We start from the raw sequence: 19,815 nt of genomic DNA, 5'->3' as shown, positions 1-19,815 counted from the left end.
CTTCATGCTTGGTTTGTGCTCTGACATGAACTGTCAACTGTGGGACCTTATATAGACAGGTGTGTGCCTTTCCAAATCATGTCCAGTCAGCTGAATTTACCACAGGTGGACTCCAATGAAGCTGCAGAAACATCTCAAGGATGATCAGGGAAAACAGGTTGGACCTGAGCTCAATTTGGAGCTTCACGGCAAAGGCTGTGAATACTTATGGACATGTGCTTTCTCAGTTTGTTTATTTTTAATAAATTTGCAAAAACCTCAAGTAAACTTTTTTCACGTTGTCATTATGGGGTGTTGTGTGTAGAATTAAATGAATTTAATCCATTTTGGAATAAGGCTGTAACATAACAAAATGTGGAAAAAGTGATGCGCTGGGAATACTTTCTGGATGCACTCTATCTTTAGGACGACACTGGAGCCCACTGTGAAAACCCAGCAGGAAAACATGGAAACTCCAGGCAGGGAATACCAGCAACGTGACTCCCTGCGAGACAGCAGTGCTACCCGCTCCGCCACCGTGTCACCCCCATGTGTGTAATTATTAACAGTATTCATTATTTAAACGAAATTAACAATTTATTTGTAAAATGTAACATACATACTTTAAAGCACTTCATCATGAAAGTGATATCAAATATAAATCTAAGGATTCTAAATGTGCAGAGAGTTGGAATATCAGACATGTAACGTGTTCTGTGTGGTGGTCTATTGCTGTTTGCCGCTGCTGTCAGGTCAGGAGGAAGTCTCAGAAAAAAAAGACGGCACAGAAGATGGTATGTGAGACTTTTAAAACGTATCGCATCATTATGATGGAGAATATGCGAGAATACGCTTGAATATAAAAGCACCACAAATGCATCTGTATGTCGGCATTTTGCTTCACCACATCGAACCATTCATCAAACATCGAAGTGCGCACATCAGTCCCGTAGGATCCTCATAGCAGCTTTCTGTCACCTGTAGATAGTAAACCGAGACTCTGATGTCACGTTTCTACTTTTATCATACTGCACCCCCCAACTTTTTGCTGGTACTGCAACTCGCACACGCATCACGTTAATTTACGAGGGCCTGCTCAGAGGACGCATGAAATGAATGCTGGGAACGTGTGACAGCCATGATGCGTACGCATACGCGTTCTGAGCGTGAAGTATAAACAAGACCGGTCAAGCGGCTGCTGAGTGTTTATTCGACGGGATGTCATACATTCATTCATTGTCCACCTCCAGGTTGTGGGGGCAACAGTCTTACCATTAACGGTCAAACGTCCCTTTTCCTCAGCTACACTTGTCAGCTCACACTATTGTGATCCCAAGGTGTTCCCAGGCCATCTGGGAGATCTAATCCTCCCACTGAGCCCTGGGGTGTCCCCCCATACAATACAATTTATTTTTGTGTAGCCCAAAAATCACACAAGGAGTGCCGCAATGGGCTTTAACAGGCCCTGCCCAGCCTTGACTCTCGAAGACAAAAAAATGGAAGAAACCTCAGGAAAGGCAGTTCAGAGAGAGAGACCCCCTTTTCCAGGTAGGCTAGGCATGCAGAGGGGGTCAATACAATAAAATACACAGAACAGAACACAAGTAACCCTCAATACAATACAATCCCATCCGTTCGCGCCTGTAAAACCTCCACGGGGGGCGTCCATATCAGTTGCCCGCACCACCTCAATTGGCCCATCTCGATGCAGAGGGTCAGCGGCTCTATTGGACTCTGAGCCTCTCTGGCGCTTCTCCGCCACCCTGTGCAGAAAGCTCATTTCGGCCTTTTGCACCCACAATCTCCTTCTTTTAGCCTTGAAGAATTTTAATAAGATAAAAATGCTCTAAAAAAATCAAGCTGGGTAGAGCACCAAAGGGCAAAGGAAATGCCCTAAAACAGAATATCCAAAGTGAAGCGCCTGGCAAGTTGAGGATGCCATCATCACTAAGGTGGTTCTCCCAGGACGAGGCTCATCCTTTGCACTCCAGGTGTGCGGACCCCTGTGATTTCCCCCAAATGCGCCAAACTCAACTGGATAATTTGTAGTAGAGGGGGGACTGCGTCCGGGATTACAACACTTGTACATAGGCGAGTGTGATATCTTCTTATCTTCTGTATACTGTGAGATATACCCGGACACCACCAGACTGAGACCACATCTTTATAAAAAGCACACGTTTATTTCTTCTAAGTTGCACACAGCGCTCCCAGCACCAATCCACCCCTACTCCGGGCTTTTCTTCAAATGTCCGTGGGCCGCCTTTCCTCTCTCCACGGGAGCTTCGTCCTGCTCCCACTCCTGACTCTAGCTCCCAGACTTTTATGTTCAGCCGGACGTGCTCCAGGTGTGGCGGAAGTGCTGCTCTTGCACCCGGAAGCACTTCCGGGCGCCCCAGGAAGGCTCTTCTTCCATTTTCCCGGGTGTGGCGGAAGTGCACGTTTCCCGGGCTCCATTAGGGAGTGGCCATGGGCCCCTTTGGGCTTGAGCCTCTTTGCTCCTCTCAACGTGGTCCTCTCCAGATCCAGGGCGGTTGCCCCCTCGTGGCCCAGAGGACGTAAACGCCACCTCCCGGTCCCATCCCAGCTGGGTCTGTCCCCCAGCCTCCTGTGACAATACGTTTAAACACAACCAATTCCACAGGGTGATGAACAACAGGAATTCTTTATTTTACGAAACTGAACCAACCGCAAACGCTATTATCTTTCTCACACACGTGTCTCTCTATCGCTCCTTCCATACACACTGCTCTAAACTCCACACCCTCTTATTGATATTACACATGTGCACACCCCCTATTATTATATTATTATTATTATATTATATTACTATTATTATACATGCCCTTTACCATATAAGAAATAACAGGATACCCCTTGACATTTACAAATGAAGATGTACAGCGCCTATCGCGGAGGTTACGTTCCAGACCCATCAGCGACAGGTGAAAATCCGCGATATAGAAAGATCGTATAAATGAACATTTTTTTTTTTATAGTTTAAGCCTTAAAATACCCACTCAAACTCTTTAAACACTGTGGCGGACACCCCTTCGTTATATGTTCAGGGGGAACAGCAATGAACTTTGCAATACCTCTTCCTAGACACTAGATGGCAGCCCCCTGGGTTGTAGCGGTGCCTCGGTTTCCCTCAGGGCTCCATGGGAGTTGGAGTGTGGAGCAGCCCTGTTGGGTCCTGCAGGCGCTGCCAGGGGGTGCTGCAGCTGGGGCTCCTGAGCCCTTATGGGCAGCGTATTCACCACACCCAGAAGTGCAATCAAGCACCTGGAGGACTTCTGGGTGGACTATAAAAGGGGCCAGCAGCCACCACTCATGGCCAGAGTCGGGAGGAGGAGGAGAAGGAGGATGAAGCTTGGAGGAGGAGTGGTGGTGAAAAAGAAGAGTGTGTTGTGATGGTGCTTTATTGGTCTGTTTTGGGACTGTGGGGGTCACGGGGAAGACGTGCCCCACAGGTGAAGAAAAATAAAAAGTTCTTTTGTTTTTAGACATGCCTCCGGGTGTGTCTGTGTCAGATCAGGTGCCTATATAGCGCCTTTTACAACACATGTAAACTTATTAAAAGACACTTTGTAAACACATATGATATGTGGATGTCGGCCTAAGGATATGAGTAACATAATAATAATATAATAATAATGCAGCGTGCCATCGATTCATTCAAGCCGTAATGGCGAGTGACGTCCGCATAACGCTTTCCTTCCCTTCTTCGAAGATGCAGGATGCTTGGGAGCCATCGCAGGGCTTAAAACAAAACGAAAAGTTCACAAAATGTTTGCTCACAACAATCGGACCACAAGCAAGGTACCCGATACGCAGAGAACTGAGATGCACTGGGGACCCCCGCTCACTGTTCTTGGGATATTACACCACATTAGCAGCAGCCAATCAGAGCCCAAGTGAATGAAAATCCCGTTCTGATTGGTTGAGTCTCCTCTTTCAGCCAATAACGGGCCTTGTAAGAAATCATCTGGGTACTGTAACGCAAAACTCTTTGTCTATCGTAGTGACTGCTGAAAACCGTATGCTTGGTTATGAATTGGCTGCAAAGTACACTTACAGGTAGGATGTACTTATTGAATTTTTCCGCGAAATAGTGGGGACGCGATAGCTGAACCGCAATACAGTGGGGGATCACTGTATACATAACAGTGGCCTTGGGGGATGCTAAATCTCATACCCACATTGTCACCTGTGGGGTCCCACAAGGTTCAGTCCTTAGGCCGACTCACTTTAATATCTATATGCTACCCCTGGGTCACATCATCCACAAGCATGGAGTTTCATTCCATTGTTATGCCGATGATACACAGCTCTATGTCAGACTGGATTCGACTTCTCTTACACCTCCATCAACTCTTTCCTCTTGCTTGGATGAGATTGAGGCCTGGATGTCCAAGAACTTCCTCAAGCTGAACAGCGCCAACACTGAAGCTCTTTTAATTGGCACCAACCTCCCCCATCAACTTCGTTCCTCTGTAAATTGGATTACCTTTTCTGACTGTACCATTACCCTCTCCCGTTCTGTTACAAATCTGGGTGTCCAGTTAGACTCCCATCTGTCATTTGATACACATGTCCATCACCTTTGTAAAATTGCATTCCTTCATTTCGGAAACATAGCCACCCTACCTCTCCCTCTGTGATGCTGAAAAGCTGCTTCATGCCTTTGTCTCCTCCAGACTGGACTATTGTAATGCACTTCTCATCGGGATACCCAACAAGAGCCTTTAAAAGCTCCAACAAATTCAAAATTAGTGCTGCAAGAATCCTGATCCTATTTTCCTGTGGAAATATGAACACATTTTACCAATCCTTCGGTCACTTCATTGGCTCCTTATCCATCTCCGCATCGAATACAAACTCTGTTTGTTTACTCACCAGTGTAAATTCTCCACAATACGTATCTTAAGGAACTCCTTAGACTACAATCCACTACAAGAAACCTCCGTTTTGCAAATACCCACCGCCTTCACCCCCCTGTGACCAAACTTCATACAATGGGTGACCAAACCTTTGCAGCCGCTGCTCCATGGCTCTGGAATGTTCTACCAGGGAGCCTGAGAACACAGCAGATGGTGGGCTGTTTTAATAAACAGCTAAAGACTTTTCTATTTAGGAAAGCTTGATAGATAGATAGATAGATAGATAGATAGATAGATAGATAGATAGATAGATAGATAGATAGATAGATAGATAGATAGATAGATAGATAGATAGATAGATAGATAGATAGATAGATAGATAGATAGATAGATACTTTATTAATCCCAAGGGGAAATTCTCATACTCCAGCAGCAGCATACTGATACAAAAAACAATATTAAATTAAAGATTGATAATAATGCAGGTATACAGACAGACAGTAACTTTGTATAATGCTAACGTTTACCCCCCCGGGTGGAACTGAAGAGTCGCATAGTGTGGAGGAGGAATGATCTCCTCAGTCTGTCAGTGGAGCAGGACGGTGACAGCAGTCTGTGGCTGAAGCTGCTCCTCTGTCTGGAGATGATCCTGTTCAGTGGATGCAGTGGATTCTCCATGATTGACAGGAGTCTGCTCAGCGCCCATCACTCTGCCACGGATTTCAAACTGTCCAGCTCCATGCCAACAATAGAGCCTGCCTTCCTCACCAGTTTCACCAGGCATGAGGTGTCCCTCTTCTTTATGCTGCCTCCCCAGCACACCACCGCGTAGAAGAGGGCGCTCACCACAACTGCCTGATAGAACATCTGCAGCATCTTATTGCAGATGTTGAAGGACGCCAGCCTTCTAATGAAGTATAGTCGGCTATGTCCTTTCTTGCACAGAGCATCAGTATTGTCAGTCCAGTCCAGTTTATCATCCAGCTGCACTCCCAGGTATTTATAGGTCTGCACCCTCTGCACACAGTCACCTCTGATGATCACGGGGTCCATGAGGGGCCTGGTCCTCCTAAAATCCACCACCAGCTCCTTGGTTTTGCTGGTGTTCAGTTGTAGATGGTTGTAGATGAGTCGCACCATTTAACAAAGTCCTTGATATTAACAAGAATGATATAATTATTGTCGTTTTACCTTTGTTTTTTATCTTGCTTTGCCTTTGTTTAAACTTTTTATGTAGCACTTTGAGATTTACTGCTAATGGAAAGTGCCCTATAAATAAAATGCATTATTATTATTATCGTTATTATTAATGGTGAGGTCTTTGCATCCTCTAAACAATCACACTTCAAATGCAACTTCGCATCAACACAACTCCTCCACTTGTTTCAAGCTTGAGCCTTTGCTAAACTGAACCTGCCCCGTTTTCCTCACCTTCCACCTCATTCAATTCCAGATTAATTACTGACCAGATTGCGTCTCTACAATTTATAAAACTAGGAGGGCGCTTCACTCGCCAACCCCCATGTTTGGTTTTCTGGATACACACTTTTAAGATTTTTTTTTCTTTGAATTGTTGCTGTTTCATTAGTTTCACTTTTATTTCAGAACTTCTGTAAAAACAGTTGTATTCTTGCGAGTCCCAATATGCTGAATCTTTTTAATGAGATCAAGATAGGTTTCTCTGTTTGGAATTTCAGCACAGACAAAACGATCTACTGTACATCATCAGCAGTTAATAATTTTTTTTTACAAAGTAACAAAGTAAGTAGAGTTCTGCATTGGACTCCTGTCTGTAAAGTCGTGCTATTTTCCTCTCACAGTTCCAAAAGTACATGGGGTTACCAAGGTCACACCCCAGCTTTTCTCTAGGTTTTTGTACAAGGGCTAGACAGAACGTTTTTGACTCCTGGGGTAAATGTAGCTTTTTAAATAAGCAGACAGATAAATATATATATACATGAACAAAGTAACCAATAAATGCATGCGCGGTAAACTCCGTTTTTGAAATTCTCAAGATTCTTTATTTGTCACATGCATAGTTATACAGGACAACACGTAGTGAAATGCATCCTGATCCGCTTATCAAAAACTGTGCAAAGTTAGAAGAATATCAGTTAGATTAACAAAAAGTCATAGATTGAAAGATAACAGTATAGTAGAACATAATAAATAAGTAAAACTAGCCAACCCGTGGCGTAGCATACGCCGCATAATTATGTATTGATGGGTGAACACTTCCTGAAAGACACAGTTGTCCAAATGGGGTGGGTTTGAGGATACGACTGTGAGTGAATGTAAAGATGGAACTCTGGAGAGAGGGCGGGGAAGCGGGCCCGAGAGGTTTCGGGTGCTAACCGTCCAATGACGGGTCGGCACAACCGGTAACGATCCTTCCGCAGGTGATGTTAGGACATTTACATTCTCTAGATAGGTAAGTTCGATCGTCTGACGCCCATTCTGCCTCCGCCATTCTAGTCTGCCGATTTTTTAAGTCATCTCTTAGTCATCGTTCAGTACGCACTGCCTGCTCATGTTGTCTGCCCCCAACTCCTCACCTGAACTGCTTTCGTCTGTGTACAGTCCACATGCACTTGTGAGTCACGTTGACTGTTCATTTTCCACACACCGCCTCAGTCGCATGCACCTGTGAGCCACGTTCGGGCCAGGTGAGGTTTCCAGTGTTCAGTCAAATTAAACCACAGGCTCCACACACTGGTGGTGCCCTTCCATCAATTCCTTTCAGTTTCAGCTTTGCAACCATACTCCCCCCGGAACCCAAAGACTTTGGTTACCCGGTTGGCTGCCTGGCGGGTCATGAGAATAACGCCGCCGGATCGCCAGTCGGCATCGTGTAGGGACGGAAATACGACGCTATGTGATCTTCTTCGAACCTCCGACTTTTGTTCTTGATTAATGAACACATTCTTGGCAAATGCTTTCGCTCTCGCGCCATGGTCGGCTGTTTAGTGAATTGTTGGTGGGCGGGGCTCTGTGAGTTGGCAGGCGTAGCTGTCGAGTGCATCTTGCTTGCCATGGACTTAGTGAATTATATGTATAGATTATGTGAATAAAGTAGAATTAAGTGTTAAGGTGCAATAGTGTAGTAATTATTGTGCAAAACCAAAGTTAGATTGGTACATGGTTAAATGAGGCAGTTTGTTTGTTTGCGCTACTGCGATCTTTACTTTCTTTTTTTATATTTTCTAATTTTCCTACTTTCATATCCTTTAACTTTCTCCACATGTGTATAGCGGCAACGTTTTTTTTTTTTTTTGAGCCTTTCTAATTTCACTGGTTTCATAGTCTCTAACCTGCTCTGCATGTGTTTAGCGCCAACGTTTGTAAACGTCATTATGAAGTTCTACTTTGTCGTTTTACTCACTGTCTTTTAATTCTGAGCCGGATTGGACCTGCTTTTTTATTCAATTCCACTTATTCTGGGCTGATAATTACTTTCCTTATTTTCTGATTTTGCACCTCGATTATTCTTTTTTGCTCTTTTTTCTCTCCAACACATTTGAGTCTCTTTTCTCCGCGCTGCTTTCTTCTTCTTTTAGTCGTCGACGTTTCATTTATAACGTACTGTCCTTATACGCTTTATATGCCCTGAGAGCCCTGGATCTGTGTGTGCTCAAATCCTTCACAAGACTGAATGTTTTGCTGCCTATTGTCCTATTTGATAGATTATATGTAGGGCGTGTCTTGCAAGAATCTCATGTTCTACGTCATCGCAAGACGGTCCTGGGTCAATCTCTTGGCACAATGTCTCATGTTTATGGTCCCCGCGAGACACACCGTGGCAAGTGTCTTTGGTCTCGCGAGTCTTTAAAATGTCTTCCGAGAAGATCACGTATCGTAGCCTTGCTTTTGCTTTCCAGGACAGGATTTCTTTTTATAATAGATAGAAATAGTTTAAATATCTATTCTTTTCAAAGACCCCAGAGTACGCTGGGGAAAGGATCTCTCACTCAACATTTCAGAAAAGGAGTGGAAGGCGGCCATGCACAGAATACACTCGAGCTCCATACGCGCAAAGCATTCAGTCATTCAATTTATAATCTTTTAATCGAGCACATCTCTCTTGTGTAAAATTGTCCAATTGTTTTTTTTGGTAGCAAAACACCAACCTGCGAATGCTGCAATCGAGCTCCAGCCTCACTGGGCCACATTGTTATGGGAGGCGTGTACCAAATTCACATCATTTTGGACCAAAATTCTTTGCATGCCTATCAGACAGCCTTGGGGTCACAATCCCTCCTAACCCATTAACAGCTGTGTATGGTGGGCTCACAGAGGGGCTTAAAGTGGAGAAGGACAAACAAACTGGAATTGCCTTTACTACACTACTGGCATGTCAGTGTTGTGCAAGTTCACGACTCCCAGGTCCTCCTCACACACAAAGCAAACAAGGAGCGCTGCTTGTCTCACAAACTAAATAAAGAGAAAACAGAAATCTCAGTGATTGGCAGAAATGGATATATTGAGGTTATTAGAAATAAATTTGATGCATTAGGATAAAAAGTCAAGACGGAGGTAAAGAATTTAGGGGTAACTGTTGAGTCTCTGCAGTATGGACGACATAGTGGAGCGATTGATTTCACAGCTTCCTCTTAGCAGTCTGGGTACAAACCTCTAGTCCCTGCACATTCACCCTTCTGTGTGGGCTTTCTTCCAGGTACCCCACATCCCTAAGACGTGTAAGGTTAGGTCAATTGACCCCATTTTAATGAATGGACCTGTGCAATTGACTGGCATCCCATTCAGGGTTGTATGGCAGTGCCAGGATGGGCTTCACCCACCACCTGAGCGAACTGGGCCGACCCAGTTATGTTTACATCCGCCTCGTTAAACATCCATCTTCATAAGCTGATGATGGCAGCTGGGAGCCAGTCCATCGGGACGTTTCATTCTACCTTCTTCACGAAACAGAAAAACCGTGCTGAGCAAACACCATTTGGGTAGACACGAGCGGGTTAACTTTAAAAATATTTACTGCTGAGTATGAAAGTCGATCTCATCAGGTTTAATCTGTCGATTTGAGGCCGGAGAAGATAAGAGTTGGAACAGCAAGATATAAATCTGCAATACGAGTGCACATCTTTATCATACAAAAGAACACCATGTCTGTCCTTATTTATTTTTTTATTGCTGTGTTTTTCCTTCTGGGACTCGGATGCCTTCACCTTCTGCACACTTTTATGTGTCGTTGATTTCATTCTAAATGGATAAATTTGACATGTTTTCACTGACACAATGTCTCACTTGTGTTTCTAAATGGATGAGTAGTAATTTTCTCAAACTAAATAAAGAGAAAAATGAAATTTTAGTGATTGGCAGAAATGGATATAATGAGGTTATTAGAAATAAACTTGATGCATTAGGATTAAAAGTCAAGACGGAGTTAAAGAATTTAGGGGTAATGATTGAGTCACTGCAGTGGGCTGGCGCCCTGCCCGGGGTTTGTTCCTGCCTTCCCCCGTGACCCTGTGTTAGGATATAGCAGGTTGGACACTGACTGACTGACTGTTGACTCTGACCTGATTTTTAAATTACATATTAATCAGATTACTAGGACAGCATTTTTTCATTTAAGAAATATAACAAAAGTTAGACCTCTTATAACATTGCAAGATACTGAGAAATGAGTTCACGCTTTTGTTTTCAGTCGACTAGATTACTGTAATGCACTCCTCTCAGGACCACCCAAAAAAGACATCAATTGATTGCAACGTGTGCAGAATGGAGCTGCTAGAATCTTAACTCGGAAACGAAAATCTGAGCACATCACCCCAGTCTTAGCGTCACTACACTGGTTACCTGTGCCATTTAGAATTGACTTTAAAATACTGCTTATGGTTTACAAAGCCTTCAATAATCTCACTCCATCTTATATTTCGGAATGTCTTGACACCTTACACTTCAAATCGTAACCTCAGATCTTCAAATGAGTGTCTGCTGAGAATTCCAAGAGCTAAACTTAAAAGAAGTGGTGAGGAGGCCTTCTGCTGTTGTGCACCTCAAATCCAGGCTAATACAGTGGAGCACTTTAAAAAACTGCTAAAAACACATTACTGCAACATAGCTTTCTCAGAGCTTCATCTTAGTTTAATCCTGATGCTCAGTATATTCAATTAATTATCATTATCATTCCTGGTGGCTTCAAAATCTGTACGAACCCCTACTTTCTCTTCTGTTCTTTTTCTGGTTTTCTATGATGTTGATCTGTACCCCAACACACCTGATCAAAGCACCATGATGCCCCTCCATTGATGGATTACACAGGCAGAAGTCCACATGACCGTCATCATCAAGTTCTTCCATGAGAACCCTGAATACAATGAGGACTGATTGAGGTCATTAATGTTAGGTAGAATGCCTAGAGGGGACTGGCCGGGTGGTCTCATGGCCTCGGTACCCTTGCAGATTTTATTTTTTTTCTCCAGCCGTCTGGAGTTTTTTTTTGTTTTTTTCTGTTCTCCCTGGCCATCAGACCTTACTTTTATTCTATGTTAATTATCCATCCATCCACTTTCCAACCCGCTGAATCTGAACACAGGGTCACGGGGGTCTGCTGGAGCCAATCCCAGCCAACACAGGGCACAAGGCAGGAACCGATCCTGGGCAGGGTGCCAACCCACCGCAGGACACACACAAACACACCAAGCATACAATAGGGCCAATTTGGAAATCACCAGTCCACCTAACCAGCATGTCTTCGGACTGTGGGAGGAAACCCACACAGACACGGGGAGAACATGCAAACTCCACGCAGGGAGGACCCAGGAAGCGAACCCAGGTCCCCAGGTCTCCCAACTGCAAGGCAGCAGCGCTACCCACTGCGCCACCATGCCGCTCTCTATGTTAACTAGTGTTCCCTTATTTTAATTTCTCTTTCTTCATCATGTAAAGCACTTTGAGCTACATTTGTATGAAAACGTGCTATAGAAATAAATGTTGTTGTATTTTTTTCCCCATTAATCTACACTCAATAGCCTGTAATTATTGAGAAAGGTTTGCAAATTTATTATTCATATTCATAGAAGTATTCAGAGTCTTATTTCAGTGCCCCTTCGGTTGCAATTCCAGCTTTGAGTCTTCTTAAAAAAGCAATAAAAATCAAAAACTTGAAATTTCTCATTCATAGCAGTATTTACACCAGTGGTGTGTGTGTGTGTGTGTGTTTGGGGGATCTTAAAGTGTTTAGGCCCCTGATCTTTCAGTCCTGGACACACATGTTCAAAAGCACGAAGTCTTTTTCCCACTCGCATTCGTGTCACGGGGACACCCTCTGGGTTTCTTTCCAGGTGTGTAATTCCACTGGAGGCTGAGAGGGGGCGCTGCAGCTAACCGGTGTTGTGCATGAACGAGTTCCAAAGAGGGCATTCATCCAACAAGCTCATTTCTCTAAGAACGGTGAACTTCACGTAACGTATTTGCAAGTGAAGAATTTCAGCGTGAGCTCGTTCAGTTTTAGGTCCAGATTAAACGTTTTTTTGCCTTACCCTGTAATGTAGGGGTGGAGCCGAATCTGAATATGGTATTCGGATAAGCACAAATAGTGGGTTTTTACGAATATTTATTTCTCACGAATGTTTTGTCATTTATTCATATTTGGAAAAAAATAACGTCATATCAGATCGGCGCTGTCTGTGTCTGCCTGCTTGTGCGTAACTCTGTGAGGGCTGAATATTTTTCTTCCCAAGAAATGCAGTTTCCTGAAAAGCACACAAAGCAACGGGTTTCACACTTAAATCAGCATAAAACATTTATTGCTGTGTGCTGTGGCCACCAGTTTTGCCGTCTCTTGTGGTTTGAGATGCTTATAACAGTTGGCAGGAATGCGCGGCAGGGTGGCTTGCCAGGCTGTCTTCATGTGGCGAGGTGGCAGCCACTGGTTGCAGCGCAACACAATCTGGTTTGTACCACTTGTCATCCAAAGTGGCGAACGTTGCTGGAGGTGCGTCAGCTACACGAACAGGGGACCGATCAGCTGATACCGGTATCTCGATCTCCAGATCACTTCGTTCAAAATGCGAGTCCAATTCAGAGATAGTATGCAAAACATCTTCCGTGGAGTGTTTCTGCTTTGTGCATTTGCTTCAATCTGTCGCTAGATGTCGATGTAATATTTGCCATTGTGTGCTCATCGCTACTCACGTGAGCGCAGGGAATCTTGGTCAAAGCGACGAAGCTAACCGTCCTTCTAGCAAAGAGAGTTGAACTAAAATGTAACGGCAGGCTTTGTCACCGATGTCTGTTGATGATCCTCCTCAACCCACCATGCTGACAAAAGTTGACATCTGCCCTGAAAGGGTTAAGCAGCACCTCCACCTCCCAACGCTGACATGAGCATGCACGGTGAACTCCGCTTTCAATTTTAGGAAAACGGTGGACTTCGCGAGGCCACTTTATATTTTTCCCCGTTGGACATGCAACATGTGATGGCAATTTTGAAGGGCAGCGTAACCAGTTAGTTCACCTACACGCTGGTTCAGCAGTCACCATTTGTGTCGCACAGTTGGAAATACAGTGGTAATTTAGATGGATACTTGCATCTATTTCATTTATTTATTGACCAGGAGGATATTAGCTTATATGGTTATACGTGTTTGTTGCTGGGTATAACTCAGTAAAGTGTATTTAAATTAAAAAGTCTTCATAATTATTGTATTGTTTCCATGAACACTGTAATAGCCTAATATACTGCTCAAAAAATGAAAGGACCCCTTTTGAATGACAGTATAGCATCAAGTCAATGACACTTGTGGGCTGTTGATCTGCTCAGTTCAGTAGCAGAGCGGCTCGTTCATCAGTTTCAGCTACTTTGGTGCACTAGAGGGGCAACAATGAGACGACCCCCAAAACAGGAATGAATGGGTTAACAGCTGGAGGCCACTGACATTTTTTCCTTCTCATCGTTTTTGTCACTCGTTTTTCATTTGGCTACGGTCAGCATCACTACTGGTAGCATGAGGCCATACCTGGACCCTACAGAGCTGGCACAGGTAGTCCAACTTCTCCATCAATACTATGTGCCATTGCAAGAAAGTTTGCTGTGTCTCCCAGCACAGTGTCAATGGCATGGAGGAGATTCCAGGAGGCAGGCAGTTACTCTAGGAGAGCTGGACAGGGCTCCTCGTAGAAGGTCCTTAACCCACCAGCAGGACCCACCAGTATCTGCTCCTTTGGGCAAAGAGGAACAGGATGAGCACTGGCAGAGTCTACAAAATGACCTCCAGCAGGCAGGTCACTGGTGTGAATGCCTCTGACCAAACAATCAGAAACAGACTTCATGAGGGTGGCCTGAGGGCCCGATGTCCTCTAGTGGGCACCGTGGAGCTCGGTTGGCATTTGCCATAGAATACCACAATTGGCAGGTCCACCACTGATGCTCTGTGCATATGAGAGCAGGTTCACCCTGAGTACATATGACAGACGTGAAAGGATCTGGAGAAGCCGTGGAGAACGTTATGCTGCCTGTAACATCGTTCAGCATGACCGGTTTGGTGGTGGGTCAGTGATGGTATATCTGAGGGGTGGGGGCATATCCATGGAGGGACGACAGACCTCTACAGGCTAGACAACGGTACCTTGACTGCCATTAGGTATCGGACTTGTGTAGCGAGAGGATGAAGGAATTGATACCATTGACTGGCCTCCCACGCTCACTCGCCTGACCTCAATCCAGTAGAACACCTCTGGGTGGGACATTATGTTTCAGTCCATCCGACGTCTCAGACTGTCCAGGAGCTCAGTGATGCCCTGATCCAGATCTCGCAGTAGATCCCTCAGGACACCATCCGTCATTTCATTAGGATGTTGTCAGGCATGGGGAGGAATGCAATGTATTTTATTATAACAAATGTTTGAAGTGTGTCATCTGTTGGAGTGATGAATCCAATGCATTTATTTTATTACTACATGCATTCTAAAAAACTTTCCAATAGAAGGTGCACTGCAAACATTAACGCCAAAGTCTGCATTGATTACTTAGGTTTCAATCTGTTTTAGCACAGCTAATCTAAAGAAATAAAATTTGTAATTGTCTTTTGGATTTGATGTGATGTCCATTTTACATACTAAGGACCTCATTTTAACCCTCAAATCCCATCTGGCCTGCTTGTTGGCTGAACTGCTTTTCGTGAAATTTTGCATGTTGGTTGCCATTTCTCCTACTTAAACAAAAAGTCATATGGTGTGTCATTAACTACATCGGGGAGCGGGTTGTAATGGGGGAGCAACCCAAATCTGTGCATTACTTCAAAAAGGCTTAATAAAATTATGCAGGAATAAAAAACTGAACTCACTTAAAATTCAAAATTCAGGCTACATAATGTACTGGGTCAAAGTTCATGAAACTCTGCATTTACTTATTACTGTTGATAAAGTTTCAAATCACAGCTTTAAGACCTTTAAAACATTCCATCGAGAACTTTGGTTTTAATAAAGATGGTGAAGAAGTAAAGACTGAATGGTGCGACTGACTCACCTATGTGAGATACTTTAATAGAAATAAACTTTTATGTTTAAATTTTTGATGCCATGTAGTGTTCATAATTATTTTTCTACACGTATTTTTAGATATGAAACAGAAATTTGGTTAGGTTTAAAAAAAAAATAAAAGGATACGATCCTAACTTGAACCACAATGCTGCCGTCGGACTAAAAGAGTTGCACTTTTCACACGAGGGGATTTTGCTCAAAACAAAAAAACAAGATCAGTCAACCCCTCCGTTATAAAGCGCCTTTCATATTGTGTTCACTTTCAAGTTGCTTGTAAAGCCTTCTAGCAGGTCAAAAATTCCATACTCAGTACTTTGCCTGTCATCTGGCACATTGTAGAACTTTATACCGTGAGCCACTGGTAGTGGCTGCTCCCTCACATCCTGGTCCTCACGTCTGCATGTTCTCTTCATGTTCTCCAGTTTTCTCCCACAAACCAAAGACATGCAGGTTAGGTGGATTAGTGATGCCAAATGGATCCTCGAGCCTGTGTGTGTATGAGTGTTCACCCTATTATGGACTGGCACCCGGTCTGGAGAATGTTCCTGCCTTGCACCCAATGATTGCTTGGATGGGCTCCAGTCCACCGTGACCCTGCTCAAGGTAAAGCAGACACAGAAGATAGTAAGGTATGGCATATGACACCTTCCATCTTGTGTTCAACTTGAAGGTGCTCTTAACATTTTGTGCCAAATCAAAACTCTCCTTACATTATATAGTGCCTTTCATATACAGGTGCTGGTCATAAAATTAGAATATCATGACAAAGTTGATTTATTTCAGTAATTCCATTCAAAAAGTGAAACTTGTATATTAGATTCATTCATTACGCACAGACTGATGTATTTCAAATGTTTATTTCTTTTAATGTTGATGATTATAACTGACAACTAATGAAAGTCCCAAATTCAGTATCTCGGAAAATTAGAATATCAATTAAGACCAATGCAAAAAAAGGATTTTAGAAATGTTGGCCAACTGAAAGGTATGAACATGAAAAGTATGAGCATGTACAGCACTCAATATTTAGTTGGGGCTCCTTTGGCCTGGATTACTGCAGCAATGCGGCGTGGCATGGAGTCGATCAGTCTGTGGCACTGCTCAGGTGTCATGAGAGCCCATGTTGCTCTGATAGTGGCCTTCAGCTCTTCTGAATTGTTGGGTCTGGCGTATTGCATCTTCCTCTTCACAATACCCCATAGATTTTCTATGGGGTTAAGGTCAGGCGAGTTTGCTGGCGAATCAAGAACAGGGATACCATGGTCCTTAAACCAGGTACTGGTAGCTTTGGCACTGTGTGCAGGTGCCAGGTCCTGTTGGAAAATGAAACCTGCATCTCCATAAAGTTCGTCAGCAGCAGGAAGCATGAAGTGCTCTAAAACTTCCTGGTAGACGGCTGCGTTGACCTTGGACCTCAGAAAACACAATGGACCAACACCAGCAGATGACATGGCACCCCAAACCATCACTGACTGTGGAAACTTTACACTGAACCTCACGCAACGTGGATTCTGTGCCTCTCCTCTCTTCCTCCAGACTCTGGGACCTTGATTTCCAAAGGAAATGCAAAATTTACTTTCATCAAAGAACATAACTTTGGACCACTCAGCAGCAGTCCAAAGGCGAGACGCTTCTGACGCTGTCTCTTGTTCAAGAATGGCTTGACACAAGGAATGCGACAGCTGAAACCCATGTCTTGCATACGTCTGTGTGTGGTGGTTCTTGAAGCACTGACTCCAGCTGCAGTCCACTCTTTGTGAATCTCCCCCACATTTTTGTTTCACAATCCTCTCCAGGGTGCGGTTATCCCTATTGCTTGTCCACTTTTTTCTACCACATCTTGTCCTTCCCTTCGCCTCTCTATTAATGTGCTTGGACACAGAGCTCTGTGAACAGCCAGCCTTTTGTGACCTTTTTTGTCTCTCCCTCCTTGTGCAAGGTGTCAATGGTCGTCTTTTGGACAACTGTCAAGTCAGCAGTCTTCCCCATGATTGTGTAGCCTACAGAACTCGACTGAGAGACCATTTAAAGGCTTTTGAGTTAATTAGCTGATTAGAGTGTGGCACCAGGTGTCTTCAATATTGAACCTTTTCACAATATTCTAATTTTCAGAGATACTGAATTTGGGACTTTCATTAGTTGTCAGTTATAATTATCAACATTAAAAGAAATAAACATTTGAAATACATCAGTCTGTGTGTAATGAATGAATCTAATATACAAGTTTCACTTTTTGAATGGAATTACTGAAATAAATCAACTTTGTCATGATATTCTAATTTTATGACCAGCACCTGTATTACATTGTGTCTTTATAGTGCCTTTCATATATCACATCATCTGTCTTTATAGCGCCTTTAATATGGCACATTGTCTTTATATGACAGCTTTCATATTGCATTCAACTTCAAGGTGCTGTTGAAGTTTTTCCCTACATTATACAGTGCCTTTCATATATCACATTAAGGCACTTTCTAAATAAACAGGATTCTGAGAAATTAATTCATGCATTTATCTCTAGTAGGACTGACTACTGCAACGCGGTGTTCACTGGATGTTCAAACTGTTCTCTATACAGCCTCCAGTTAATACAAAATGCGGCTGCAAGAATTATTACAAGAACAAGAAAATACGAACACATAACTCCAGTTCTTAAATCCTCACACTGGCTCCCGGTTAAGTTTAGGGCAGATTTCAAAATCCTTCTTTTAACATATAAAGCATTAAATGGCCGAGGTCTGGCTTACTTGTCTGAACTTATCATGACTTACAAACCAGAGCGCACATTAAGATCTCAAAATGCTGGTCTGCTTCTGGTTCCAAGGATTAATAAAATAACAATAGGAGGTCGAGCTTTTAGTTACAGGGCCCCTAAACTGTGGAGTGGTCTGCCTGCTACTATAAGAGATGCCCATTCGGTGTAAGCTTTTAAGACTCACTACTTCAGTTTAGCACACCCTGACTAGAGCTGCTGATTAACTGTACAGACTGCATCTCTGTTGTTAGTCATTAGCACTAAAACATAAGTAACATGATAGTTAGAATTGGATACTAACCCTCACCTATTCTGTTTCTCTTCTCAGTACTCAAATGTGGCACTTGGTGCCACAGCCCACCTGCCAAGTTGTTTTGCCTGCCTAAGGTAAAGTCATCCCTGATGAAGGATTGCAGGAATCGTGAGAAAGAGGGGTCCTTTCATTGGATTGGCTGGCCCAGCGCTGTTTCAGCTGTGGAATGGCCAAATGGGGGAAGCAGCTTGATGGATGAGGTCTCCAGGAGTCTAAAATTATCCAAATCTTATTATGGGATATCATCTACTGTTAAATTCTGCTCCGTACTTCTAAATGTTTGATTTTTCTACTGTATTGAGAAATTGTTCTGTTCTGTGTACTGTATTGTATTGTATTGACCCCCTTCTTTTGACACCCACTGCACGCCCAACCTACCTGAAAAGGGGTCTCTCTTTGAACTGCCTTTCCTGAGGTTTCTTCCATTTTTCCCTACAAGGTTTTTTTGGGAGTTTTTCCTCGTCTTCTTAGAGAGTCAAGGCTGGGGGGCTGTCAAGAGGCAGGGCCTGTTAAAGCCCATTGTGGCACTTCCTGTGTGATTTTGGGCTATACAAAAATAAACTGTATTATATTGTATTGTATTGTATTGTACATGATCTGTCTTCATAGTGCCTTTCATAAATCACATTGTCTGTTTTTATATGACAGCTTTTATCTTGTGTTCAGCTTTGAGGTGCTGCTAAAGTTTTGTTTAAGGTTAGACTTTCCCTACATTATATACGTAGTGCCTTTCATATATTACATGATCTGTCTTTATAGCACCTTTCATATAGCACATTGCCTGTTTTTATATGACAGCTTTCATCTTGTGTTCAACTTCATGGTGCTGTTAAAGTTTCGCTCCAGGGGTCCAAACTTTCCTTCCATTATATAGCGCCTTTCATATACCACATTGTGTGTCTTCATAGTGCCTTTCATATACTGTTTCACACAGCCTTCAGTTTCAGTGTACTCATAAAGTCTTGCAATCTTCCTCAACACTTTTCCATGGATTTACTTTGGCTGAGGTCTATATAGTGCCTTTCATTCTGCCAGCTACTATGAGAGTGACATACATTATAAAGCGCCTTTTGTACCGTATTCAGCTCCAGCATGCTAGCAATTTCAGGCGTAACGGAATCCAATTGTTCTGTCTCTGCAGACGGAGCTTTCTGTAAGAGGCTTTGTCCGCTGGCAGACTGTGTCTCAATATGTTAGTGAAACGAGACATCCTGTGGCATAACAACTCAAAGAATTCACGTGCGGTTTTGACGTCTGCCTCGGGTGTAGAAGGAGGAACTGCAGAGCTCACTTACCCAAGCTGACAATCTCCCACAGCAAAACTCCGAAAGACCATCTGAAGAAGAAGAAGAAGAAGAAAAACAAAGAAAATTTCAATGAAT

The 19,815-nt window shown here is 43.4% G+C and overlaps 1 protein-coding gene and 1 long non-coding RNA gene across 3 annotated transcripts in view; one reads left to right on the top strand and one right to left on the bottom strand.

Moving 5' to 3' along the window:
- Positions 1 to 19,815, bottom strand: part of tie1 (tyrosine kinase with immunoglobulin-like and EGF-like domains 1) — a 228,931-nt gene that overhangs the window by 11,003 nt on the left and 198,113 nt on the right. For both annotated transcript variants that reach the window (XM_028810856.2, XM_051932702.1), the window contains one exon: positions 19,729 to 19,769. In XM_028810856.2, the coding sequence (XP_028666689.2) occupies positions 19,729 to 19,769 (41 nt within the window). The remainder of the gene's footprint in view (positions 1 to 19,728; positions 19,770 to 19,815) is intronic.
- Positions 1 to 19,815, top strand: part of LOC127529390 (uncharacterized) — a 706,297-nt gene that overhangs the window by 532,331 nt on the left and 154,151 nt on the right. The gene's annotated exons all lie outside the window — the stretch shown is intronic.

Source organism: Erpetoichthys calabaricus, chromosome 10 (genome assembly GCF_900747795.2).
Source record: "Erpetoichthys calabaricus chromosome 10, fErpCal1.3, whole genome shotgun sequence".
Lineage (NCBI taxonomy): Eukaryota > Metazoa > Chordata > Cladistia > Polypteriformes > Polypteridae > Erpetoichthys > Erpetoichthys calabaricus.
The sequence above is the reverse complement of the archived record's forward strand: the minus strand, read 5'-3'. Positions and strand labels throughout refer to the sequence as shown.